General features: G+C 45.6%; 1 protein-coding gene across 1 annotated transcript in view; it reads left to right on the top strand.

Moving 5' to 3' along the window:
* ABHD12B (abhydrolase domain containing 12B) overlaps nt 1-12,308 on the top strand; it is a 39,654-nt gene that overhangs the window by 16,004 nt on the left and 11,342 nt on the right. The window contains exons 2-8 of the mRNA XM_073350180.2: nt 2,286-2,407; nt 5,950-6,049; nt 7,006-7,125; nt 9,539-9,569; nt 9,951-9,996; nt 10,091-10,220; nt 11,926-11,966. Of these exons, the coding sequence (XP_073206281.2) occupies nt 2,286-2,407; nt 5,950-6,049; nt 7,006-7,125; nt 9,539-9,569; nt 9,951-9,996; nt 10,091-10,220; nt 11,926-11,966 (590 nt within the window). The remainder of the gene's footprint in view (nt 1-2,285; nt 2,408-5,949; nt 6,050-7,005; nt 7,126-9,538; nt 9,570-9,950; nt 9,997-10,090; nt 10,221-11,925; nt 11,967-12,308) is intronic.

Here is a 12,308-nt window from a genome sequence, read left to right as displayed (position 1 = left end):
TTTGTACAAGATTTGTTGCAATTATCTAACAGTGGCAACATTAATACTAACAAATGTTTATACTTTGATCATACAGTATCACTTGTTCTCTAGGTGCTTACAAACTATTAATCAGTTTTGTACAATATCTTTCCAGGTATCAAAGTTAGGCTGACTGGTCTATAATTCCCTGGGTCTGCTTTGTTCCCCTTTGTAAAGAAAGGTACTATCTTTGCTCTTCTCCAGTCTTCTGGGGCCTTGTCTATCCTTCATGAGTTCTCAAAGATAATTTCTAGCAGTTCCAAGATTGTTTCAGTTAGTTCCTTAAGTACCCTTAGATGAATTTCATCCAGCTGTGCTGACTTAAAAAATATCTAAGATAAGTTAGATGTATTCAACATATTCTTTCCCTATGTTGGCTTGTCTTCCTTTTCCTCTTGTTAATATTGTGTTGAATATCTGGTCTCCATTAGCCTTTTTAGTGAAGACTGAGCAAAGGAGATTTCATCATTTATTAGCGCTTTCCCTCTAAGTAGAGGAGCTAAACTTTTTCATCTTGCTCTTAATGTAGTTCTAGAACCCTTTATTTCCTTTTTTGGCCCTTGCTAAGTGTAACTTTGTGCCTTAGCCTTCCTGACTTTGTCCCTGCATGCTTGTGCTATTCTTTTGAACTCCTCCTTAGCAATTCATCCATGTTTCCACACTTTGTAGGATTCTTTATATATATATTTAGTCGTTAAAGGTCCAAACTGTGTGTGCACATTTGTAATCTATCAAAATACTCTGAAATTTTGAAGGATACACATGAGCCTACATGAATCGAGTAGCATTTTATTAAGATTTTTTCCTCCCACAACATGGTGGGGTGGAAAGAACCTAGGTCAGCCCAACTATCTCAAACAGCAAATACTTATTGCATCTTGCCTCCTGGAAAGCAATAAGTCTTGAAAACGAGTAGCGTGCGCAGTGGAGAGAATTGTGTGTTACTTAACATTGAGGTTTAGAAACTTGACTTCTAAAGCCCTGCCAGAAAAGATGTGTAAAAAGGTAAAAGCAAGGACTAGCCTTGTCTGAAAACTCTTAGGCACAGCGTGTGCGCACACCCTCTGAACAGCGATTCTATCCCTAGTATACTCAACCTCTGACTATTGTTTACCAGTCTGGGTGAGAAGCTCATGTACCAAATCTCTGGACATGCAGTTTAATGCCATGATGAGAATCCTAACGGGAACATTCAAATCCACACCTGTTTAAGAGTTGTGCACTCTGGCACACCTTTCCCCCGCTCCCAAATCCAGGGAGAGATACATACAACTGAACCATGGCCAACCTGAGCTTACAAATTCATGAAGACTTCCAGAACCTGCCAAAGGCATGCCTGAAATCTCACTGGCTTTTTTTTTTTTTTTTTTTTTGGGCAGGGGAGAGATCTGGCTAAAGTTCTTAAAGTGCTCTCATTCAATCCTGAGGCTCGCTGGAAAGAATTCTGGGATAATGTGAATTTCCCACACACCTGATTGCCAATCTCACAAAGGAACTTCCGTGCTTCAATGTACCCTGGAGACAGTCCTCTGCACTGGACCATTTTAGAACATTGCGTGGCAGCTGCTGTCCCCACTCTCCTCTCTTGGAAGAGGAGACAACACAGTATGACTGTAGACACCCCCTGGCAAACGGTGGACCATGCTGAAAGTCAGTGTCTGCTTTGATCACTTGCCAGTGGCATCTCCCATTTACATCAAGCCACTCCTGAAGCTACCCGCTGGCGCACTAATCTGGACTTGCCTATTTGCCTCTCTTGCCTCACGAAAGAAGGCTTTAGAAAGATTGAACAGGCTGTTGAGCATCAGTGATGGGAATAGGGAAATCCCTTTGCACATGCTGCCTTCTGCACACCAAAGAAGTGCTCCAGCTTGTTCGTGCTCCTCTTGAAGTACCTGAGGATCATTTTCCAGACTTTGCATAGAATACAAAAGACAGAGTTAACTCGAGTCTCTGCAGGCAGCAGCACTGCTGAGCACGACTACAGCAAATCTAGCAATTGGTGGTGGTCTTAGGCCTCTAGTGCCTGACAGGGAAGTGACTTCTTTTAAAATAGCTTTTTGCAAGAATCTTAACTTTCCTGCTGCTGCGGAAGAAAACCACCCCTGCAAAACTCTAGGTCCTTGTTTTAATCATGTCCATAAGCTAGAGACTTGACCCAACCCCTCCCCCCACAAGTCCTATGTAAAGACTCATAAAGCTAAACTAACGCTAAATATTGTTTTCTTAAAGTAATGTATATCAATGGGATTTATGTCTTACAGGAGTTGGCCATCCTGGTTATTCAGAACACTAATTCTGCATCTCTTCATTATTTATGTTTCCATACCATTCCTTATACGTCTCTTTCCTGCGCTGTTGGCCAAGTTGGTCTTTCTCAATATTGGTAAGTATTCCTCCCACTTACTTGTGGGGACAAGAAATTATGTGGAACTCATTGCATTTCTTTCTCTATTGATTTATCAAAGAGCAAAAGGGGGCAGCGGGTGAGCAAAAGTGTACATATTGCTTTACTAGTACCAAGCTACACATGAAAGTGTATCAAAGGGCTAAGAATGATCTATTTGGGGGATTCTGGCTAATTTCATGAGATTTCTGGGATGTGAAATAAAACCTCTATGTAAATCTGAAGCAGTGTGGTGGTGTGAGGGGTAGATTGACTACCTTTCTGTGGTGCAGCTGGTTTGGTGGGATGAGAAATGCAGTGGGGTTGCTGAGTGAGAATAACCTCTTCGGATGATGAAGGCAAGGGACAAAGGGAGATCCTTAATTGGCCTGACCTTCCTGGTGGCAATATATTTGTTACTCCTGGGGGAATTCTGCGCTAAAATATTAAAATCTGTACACTCTTTTTTTTTAAAATTCTACATATTTTATTTGTCAAAATAACGCCATATAATCACATCAGTTTCAGTTATTTTTGGTAATTTATTTCAAAATACCAGTCAGCAAGTTTTGTAACAATACAGACAACAAAACATGTTTTTGACAGATCCTTACTAGACATATGAATACAGAACTTTGAGTAATTCCTTTAAACTACAATGCAGAACTGTATTTGCTGCACAGAAGCAGTGCAAAGGCTGGGGGGCGGGGGAATCAGGGGTAACGGAGAAGCTGAGGGAGGGGGAAGTAATTGCTGGGAAGGAGCCTGGGAGTGAACCTGGAGAGTGGCTGGGTATGAGTGGGAGACCTATGGAACTGTTTGTTTGTTTGTTGTTTTTTAATTTTCTGAGGGGGAGGAAGGATTGTTGGGGAGCCCCCCCATGCAGACCCTGGCTGCCTCTAGCCTCTCCCATTCAGTCAGGCACCCCCATTCCCATCCTTCTGAACCCCAGTCTGTGCCCCATTCTGTCTTCTCTTCTCTCTTCCCTCCCCCCCCCCCCCAAATATGTCTCTTCACCTGGTCCCCCCGCCCCGGGTAGGGCACTGTAAGGAATGCCGCCTCTTCTCCTCTCCATTGGCTGCTACGGGGAAGCTATCCGCTGTCATGGTGCCACAGCAGCTCCTGGTGGCCAAAAGGCATAACTGCAGTGCCTCTCTGACAAAGTATTTTCTGTGGCAGGGGGGAAATCTGCAGACGACTTGAATTCTGAGCGTGTGCCATGGTACAGAATTCCCCCAGGTGTAAGTGTGTACGGAAGAATCCCATGCACTGCTACAGGCTGGGGACCAACTGGCTAAGCGGCAATCCTGCAGGAAAGGACCTGGGGATTACAGTGGACAAGAAGCTGGATATGAGTCAGCAGTGTGCCCTTGTTGCCAAGAAGGCTCAGAGCATATTGGGCTGCATTAGTAGGAGCATGGCCAGCAGATGGAGGGAAGTGATTATTCCCCTCTATTTGGCACTGGTGAGGCCACAGCTGGAGTATTGCATCCAGTTTTGGGCCCCCACTACAGAAAGAATGTGGACAAATTGGAGAGAGTCCAGCCAAGAGCAATGAAAAGGATTAGGGGACTAGAACACATGACTTACGAGGAGAGGCTGAGGGAACTGGGCTTCTTTAGTCTGCAGAAGAGAAGAGTGAGGGGGGATTTGATAGCTGCCTTCAATTACCTGAAGTGGGGGTTGGCTGTTCTCCGTAGTGGCAGATGACCAAACAAGGAGCAATGGTCTCAAGTTGCAGTGGGGGAGGTCTAGATTGGATATTAGGAAACGCTATTTCACTAGGAGGGTGGTGAAGCACTGGAATGGGTTACCTAGGGAGGTGGTGGAATCTCTTTCTTTAAAGGTTTTTAAGGCCTGGCTTGACAAAGCCCTGGTTGGGATGATTTAGTTGGTCCTGCTTTGAGCAGGGGGTTGGACTAGATACCTCCTGAGGTCCCTTCCAACCCTAATCTTCTATGATTCTAATAGCACAAATAAACAATGTACCATCACTTTGCAATTATTTTGCATTAATATGCTGTCATGTAGCAAGAGGAACAGCAAGGCCCGGTGAAGAATTCGATTTCTTTACAGTAAAGTCCTCACTGTTTTTGGTGTAATAGAAGCCCAGAAATCAATGAGAATATGCAAAGAACAATATTAACCCCCTGAGATGATAATGTACTCCAGTACCTGCTGTATGTGGGTTCAATTCCACTGATGTAAGGGGAGTTTTACCCATTTGCATGAGATCTGAATTTGGCCTTACACCTTCAAAGGCATAAGTGCTGACTTCCCCTCTTTCCTGTGGGTGCTCGACCCCCACCTCTGCTCTTGGCCCCGCCCCACTCCACCCCTTCCATGAGACCCTGCCCCTTCCAACTCCTTTTCCAAAGTTCTCACCCCAACTTCAACCCCCCTCCCTGCTCCTATTCAAACTCCTTCCCCAAATTCCTGCCTTTTGCCTGCCTCCTCCCCTGAGTGCACCACGTTCCCGCTCCTCCCCCTCCCTCCTGGAGCTTGCTAATGCTGCCAAACAGCTGTTTGGCAGCAGCCAGGCAGCAGGTGCTGGGAGGTAGGTGGAGGAGTGGGGATGCGGCATGCTCTGGGGAGGAGGCGGCGAAGTGGGGGCAGGGGGAGCTTGGCTGCCAGTGGGTGCAGAGCACCCACTAACTTTTTTTCCCTGTGGGTGCTCCAGCGCCTATGTTCAAAGTGGCTTACAAACATTCTCTAATCTTCAAATATCCCCATGAAGGTAGGTAGGTATTTATACCCATCTTAGATTTGGGGAAACTGAGGCACATGTGAGGCAAGTGGTCTAGGACCACACAAAGAATCGATGGCAGAACTGGAACCACATGCTGAATCTCCTGGGGCCTGGTCCAGGTCCCATAAAGTCAATAGAAAGATTTGGCTGGGAGGAGAATCAGGACTCCAGTGTTGAGATCAGCTTGTGATGCCAGGATGCCTATTAAGGGACTCTGTTCCAGTCACTTTCCTCCTGTCGTTGTCTTTTGCATGAAGGATTCATCATCCTGTACCTATCTGGCTAGTTAATGGTCAGTTTCATGTTGGCTTGGGGATTGGGATGGCTGGTACTTTCGGTCCATTACTGTGAGGTGACAATAAGACACTTTTCTGCCAAGGATCTTGTTCATGGCAGTTCTCGTTCTGAGAAGGTGGGTAGGCTGGGTAGCAGAGGTAGTATAAATATGTACAATCACTTCTCTATGTGGAAGTGCTATGTATAATATACACTTGAAGGGGAAAGATTTCAGAACTGCTTGACACAGGTCTGCCTAGGCTCTCATTGAAGCCAAAGGTGAAAAGCCCTTTGACATCAGGGGGAGGAGTTAGCTGAGTGCAGAAGATTCCACCCATGATAGGTCAGGAATTAGGTTTTCTCGCAATAACATGAAACCTCTTCCTCGGAATCTGGTGAGACTCTGCTCAGTTTGTGACTCTGGAGGTGAACTAATCCTCCTAGCTATCAATAGGATGATTACTGCACTGTACGGGGAGAACTTGCCACTTAGCATTTTGTGACTTGTCTTTCTCAGTGGCATTTCCCTTTGTGGACTTTGGGAAGCCTGAATTGCTGCTGAACCATACTGTAAACTTCTATCTCACAACCGAACCAGAGGTCACCATCGGTGTCTGGTGAGTAGACAACCAGATCCATTCAGATTCTCATGGACTGGCAAAAGGAAAGTGTTTGTTTGAACTCTAATGTACCCAGCTGAGGTCTAATGTCTAAGAATTTCAAACGTCAAACTATATTAGTAGTTGACACCTGGATACCATGTGGCATGCAATGTAAAACTTTTTTACACTCACTACTTAAACTTTTTAGATTCTCCAGCTAAAACTTATTCTTATGTTCTGCATAAAGCTGTACGTTTTAGTGACGAAGCAAAGTAAGAGCTTGCATGTCTCCAGAACTTCCTTTGTAGTAGTGAACAATAAAAACAGCAGCTGTATCTGGATGCAAAGGGCTTGACCCTTCTTTGACCAGATCTGTGTAGGCGCACACAGCCTGCTATTTGTACCTGCACTGCTGCACCTTGGTGTACATGGGCAGGTGGTGAAAGTCCATGGGCATAGTAGTGAAAATCTGCCTTGAATGTCAAGCTGGGTCAGCTAGCAATGGTGTGCCGCAGAGCATCATGTGCATTGCTCCCTCCATTGGATGTTCTGTATTTTCCTCATTATTTCTGTATGCTGTCTACCAGCAGTTGTGTCCAAAGCCCTTCATCTGTCACAGTGGATCTGTTCCTGGCTACTGGACTGTGATGAGAATATGTAGCTATTTTTAAAAATAGAGAAATGATGCTGCATTATATTCTGCTGAATTAAAAACAGTATTTGGTCTCTCAATTGTTTGTTTTTCCTTTTGTGAAGGGTATTCCATATAGATCAGTGGACAGAGAAATGGCTGGACTCTACCTAACGAAAGAGGCTGTGCCTGTCTGGTTTTTGAAGACCATTAACTAAATGCAGTTATTCATCTTCCCAGTGTCTGATCCATGAAACAGTAGCATGTCTCCTCTGATCAGTAATGGCATATCCAGATGCACTTGAGCAGGCTTGTTAATTACACACTCTTGGTTCTTTAGGCATGTTTTGCCTGGCAGCAGGGGGATAGAAGCTCAAGGGAAGGACCACAGCTGGTATGAAGAAAGTCTTGCAGACAATAATCCCGTTATAATTTATCTCCATGGCAATGGAGGTAACAGGTGATTAACATGAATAATGCTATATTTGTAGGTTGTTCTATATTATGTTGGGTACATTGTGTTGCTTGTGTCAGTCACATCTGTTGTCACCAGCTGGAGACAGAAATAGTTTGGCTGTAAACTCTGGAAGTTGTCCTCCCCCCTACCCCCCAAGCTCCGCTGAAAGTGACCTTTCTTATGGAGAGACGGCAGACTTGTTCCTGGTTTTTTATGATGTGGCTTATAATACTGTTTGGTACCCACTCCTCCCCAGCATGTGTCTCAGCCACTTCTTATGCCTACTAGGTTGTAAGCCCTTGGGGGCAGGAGCTGTTTGTAGAATATCTAGCCCAGTGCAGCTTCCACAATAGAAAGGCTTAGGAACAGTTCTCTTTTTCCTATAAAGAGAATCCTGTCAATTCAGCATGTCCTACTGAAGCGTCTGCCTGTCCTTTTGCCATTACTATGCACAACTCCTTCATCCTCCCTCTTTGACTCATCTCTGCATCTACTCCCCACATCACACGCTCAAGCCTGCCAGTTCTGTCTGCGTGGCCTCTCCTGTTTCCACTGCAAAGCTCTATTCCAGGCCTTGATTCTCTCTTGCCTTGACTCCTGTCCACGTCTCCTTCTGGCCTTCCTGCCAAGCTTTCCAAAATACTACTGTGGTGATCCTTTGCCTGGCCTGATGCATGACCAAGTCCAGCCTTTCCTAAAATCCCTTCACTTGACTCCCTGGTCCTTCTATTTCTGTCAGGCTCCCCATTCTCCCCTTCACAGCCTGCTGCAACTTAGCTCCTTCCTGTCTCTTTGCTCCTGTCTCCTTTTGTTCCCCCCTTTGCTCAGTCCAGATTGCTCATTCAGTCCTTCACCTACGTCCGCCTTGTGCCTTCTCCTTTCATGCCTCCCTCTATGCCTGGAGCCTCCTTCCCGATCGAGTCCTGCCCTGACTGGACCTGCAGAACCTTCTGATCTCATGGAGAGAGTCAGGTCAGGATATGCCCCACCTTGTGTATTGCTGTCATACCCTGAACTGCTGCCTAAATGTTCTGTTAGCCCCATCATAGCCAGCCTTGAGGAGCAGTCCTCCTAGCCCCTTGGAATGGCTGTAAAATGAATGCTGCGGGGTGGCCAACCTGTGTCTCCAGAGCCACATGCGGCTCTTCAGAAGTTACTAGGCGGCTCCTTGTCTAGGCACCGACTCCGGGGCTGGAGCGACAGGCGCCAACTTTCCAATGTGCCGGGGGCGCTCGCTGCTCCACCCCTGGCTCTGCCACAGGCCCTGCCCCCACTCCACCCCTTCCTGCCCTCCTCCTCTCAGCCTGCCCTGCCCTCGCTCCTCCCCCGCTCCCCCAGAGCCTCCTGCACACCACAAAATGGCTGATCAGGAGGGAGGGGGAGGCGCTGATTGGCGGGACTGCTGGTGGGCAGGAGGTGCTGGGAGCTGGTGGGGGCTGATGGGGGGGCTGCTGATGTATTACTGGGGCTCTTTGGCCATGTACATCGGTAAATTCTGGCTCCTTCTCAGGCTCAGGTTGGCCACCCCTGGCGCACTGTGTTGGATTTCTTTTAAAGGATGCTCTTTATCTGGCTGAGTCTGAAAATAAGTTCTTGATCTAAATTGCCTCTCCCTTGAGGCAGACTGGTTTTAAACAGGAAATAGCCAGAGCCTCCTTTTTGTTTCTTTCTGGTATTTCAGCAACTGTGGACTTTGGCCATACGTCTGTGTGCTCCAAAGCTGGTGCTCGCGCACTGAAATAGCGTGCCACGACTTCCATCTCGCTGGCTCTCGCTTTAAGTCTTTAGTGATGATCAATTTTTATAGCATCTTGGGTGCTAAAATATTAGGCCGTTTATTAGCTTCCTGGTGCTTGGTAAAGCTATGTCATTACTCCCAAATCTTGTAGTGGCTGTCTCAACACCCTCCCCCCTCCTCCCCCCCCCCCCCCAAAAAAAAACAAAACAAAACAACCCAAACCCTTGACTGCTAATCAATATGAAAACATTCTGCTATAAAATAACTTGCACTTGAAATATTGGAGAAATGTGAAGTTTGTTCTAAACTCCTCTGTTAAGGTTGCACGTGTCGTACTCTAGAGGCCAGTACACCCATTCTGGGCCTAATTGAAGGTGAATAAAACATCCTGGGGCTGAGGCAATGAAAGTCGAGGCTAACTGATCTGTTGAAGGGGCCAGCTGCAAACTGTTGGTTCCTATATGGTGCTCCGATTTAAAACTGTCCTCTAGTGCAGGGCCACAGTGCACAGACTAATCCATTTTTAAAATGGATTAAAGAGCACTTTAGCTTCCTGTTATCTTTAAAGAATCTTCATTTCTTCCTTTTGCCTATCATCTGGCTGCCCCTGGTAAAGAGGACTTGTTCTTTGAATCAATGAATCCTTGTTAAAGCTTTTTTTTTTTAACTCTCCTACAGGGCTTCAGGGCACAGAGTTTCCTTGATGAAGGTAGGTCAGACTGATACGAGTGGGTATTGAGACTCCCACAGTCCAGTGTGTGGGGTGTACTCGCTCAGATGGTATCCCAGAACACTGCTTGTTATCTCGCTTCCCAGGTAGTGTATGTCACCAACAAAGATTTGGTAGGGCCAAATCTTGCTTGGTTTTTGTTTTTTACACAAGCAAGCCAACTGCACACATCTGAGTGATGGCTAGGAGTAGGGCAAGTAGAATCTAATGGGTACCAATCCTTTCTTTCCATGGATTGGGGCTGCACCACTGTAGGATGGTTCTTCAAGCCCGTACACTAGCTCTGAGTTTTGAACAATAAATACATTGGCTGCCCTAGTCTGTCATTTGGAGTGTAACATTGCTTGATTTTTTGAACAGGTGATGAGTGGTGCAGGCTTCCATATATTGGCTCTTGACTACAGAGGTAAACTTAACAAAAAACACCAAACAAAGCTGTCTCTCCATTTATTAAAATTTTTTTTCTTCATGTTTTAACCCCCTAATCTGCTGCTTCCCAGGGTATGGGGACTCTAGCGGCTATCCAAGTGAGACTGGATTTACTACAGACGTCATGTACCTCTATGACTGGGTAAAAGCCCGGAGTGGAAATAGCAGAGTGCTCTTCTGGGGACACTCCTTGGGTAGTGGGTAAGTGTGGTACCAGAGACTGGCCAAAGGATGTGGAGTCTAGGGATTGTAGTGAAGCATCCCTTGTGTTGCTGGACAAATGTGTAGTTGCTGTATAACCTAAAATACCAGGGTGGGTTTTAATTGCAAACATATAATGCCCATGTAATCCTATCTCTCCTCTGATCTCTGCTACTGCTAAAACTTCCTTTTTAATAAAGGAAAATCCTGTTCAATCCCCTATTTCTCCTATTAGGCCTTGTTTATAGTAGGAAAATGTCACATTTCAGTGACTTCTAACAGAGGAGTAATGTCCTGGCCCAGAGGACTGGAAGAATGCTAAAGTTGTGCCAACATTTTAAGGAGTAAACCGGATGATCTGGGTAACAATAGGCCTGTCAGCTTGACATCAGTCCTGGGCAAAACGTGTGGAATGGCTCATATGGGATTCTGTTGTTAATGAATTAAAAGAAGGTAAAATAATTAATGCCAGTCAACATGGGTTTAGGGCAAATAGATTTCTGCAAACTATTTCTCGTAACTGTAGTTGTCAAAGGTAATGATGCTGGGATACTTAGACTTTTGTGAGGCATTTGATTTGGTACCATATGACATCATCTTTAAGAAACTAGAAAGGTACAAAATCAACATGGCACATACAAAATGGATTAAACTGGCTAGCTGGTACATGTCAATGTAATTGCAAATGGGGAATTATTTTTGAGCGGGTATTTTTTTTAAGTGGGATTCTGCAGAGATTGGTTCCTGGCCCTACTTATTTCTATCAATGACCTGGAAGAAAATAAAATGACAAAGCTTGCTAGTGTCCCAAAGACTGGGGGAGTGGTAAATACTGAAGAGTATAGGTCACCGATACAGAGCGATCGGGATCACCTGGTAAACTGGGCAGCCATAAGCAAACGTTACAGTACAACCAAACATGAAGTCCTACCATCTAGGAACAAAGAATGTAGGCCATAGTTATAGGCGGGGAGACTCTATCCTGGAAAGCAGAGACTCAGAAAGGCTGTGGGGAGAAGGGTCATGGTGGATATGCAAGTTGAACATGAGCTCCCAGTACAATGCAGTGGCCAAAAATGCTAATGTATAAACAGGGGAATCTCGAATAGGAGCAGAGGTTATTTTACTTCTGTATCTCGCACTGCTGTGACCGCTGCTGGAATATAGTGTCCAGCTCTGGTGTCAACAATTAAAGAAGGATGTTGAGAAAAACTGGAGAGTGTTCAGAGAAGAGCCACAAGAATGATTAAAGGATTGGGGAAAACCTGCCTGATAGCTATAGTCTCAAGGAGCTCAATTTATTTAACTTAACAAAGAAAAGGTCTTGATTAGTCTAAAAGTAGCTACATGGGGAACAGAAATCTGATCACAGAGGTTCTCCAGTCGATCAGAGAAAGAGAAATTTAGACTAGAAATAAGGAGCAAATCCTTAACAACAAGGGTAATTAACCATTGGAACAATTTACCAAGGGTTGTGATGGATTCTCCATCCCTGGAAATACTTAAGTCAAGATTGGATCTTTCTGAAAGAAATCCCATTCCAACCACAGCTGTTGGACTTGAAGCAGGAATTGGACTCCATTGGGCTGTGTTACACGGGGGATCAAGTGAGATGAACCCAATGGTCTGTTCTGGCCTTAATCGATGCATCTCCTTTAAAATGCACTGCCCTCATAATCACTGACTCATCGCTCCTTTCTTACAGAGTAGCAACAAATGTTGCAAGGAAACTGCTTGAAGAAAAAGGTAATTCTGAAATGTTTATAACCCGGGGCTGGCCCATCAGCTGGGTGGAGCTGAGAGGAGCAAGAGTCAGTCACAGCTCGCTGTGGCCACGGCCAAATTTAGCGCAACCTAAGGGCTTGTCTACACCACATCAGCTAGGTTCAGCTCCAAAGGGCTGTCAGCTGGGGACTGCTGAAGTGCACTGTGCTTCCGGCATTTTTGGGGTGTTGCGGGATGCAGGGTGGGTGGCCTAGGGAGCTGGCTCTGCACCTGTTGGGAACTCCCCTCCATAGGAGGGGAGTTGGACAGTGCCAAGGAAGCAGAGAGCAGCTGCCAAGTGCCATGCAGGGCAGACCTAGAAAT

Source organism: Lepidochelys kempii, chromosome 6 (assembly GCF_965140285.1).
Source record: "Lepidochelys kempii isolate rLepKem1 chromosome 6, rLepKem1.hap1, whole genome shotgun sequence".
NCBI lineage: Eukaryota > Metazoa > Chordata > Testudines > Cheloniidae > Lepidochelys > Lepidochelys kempii.
This window is presented reverse-complemented; position numbering and strand designations above follow the sequence as displayed.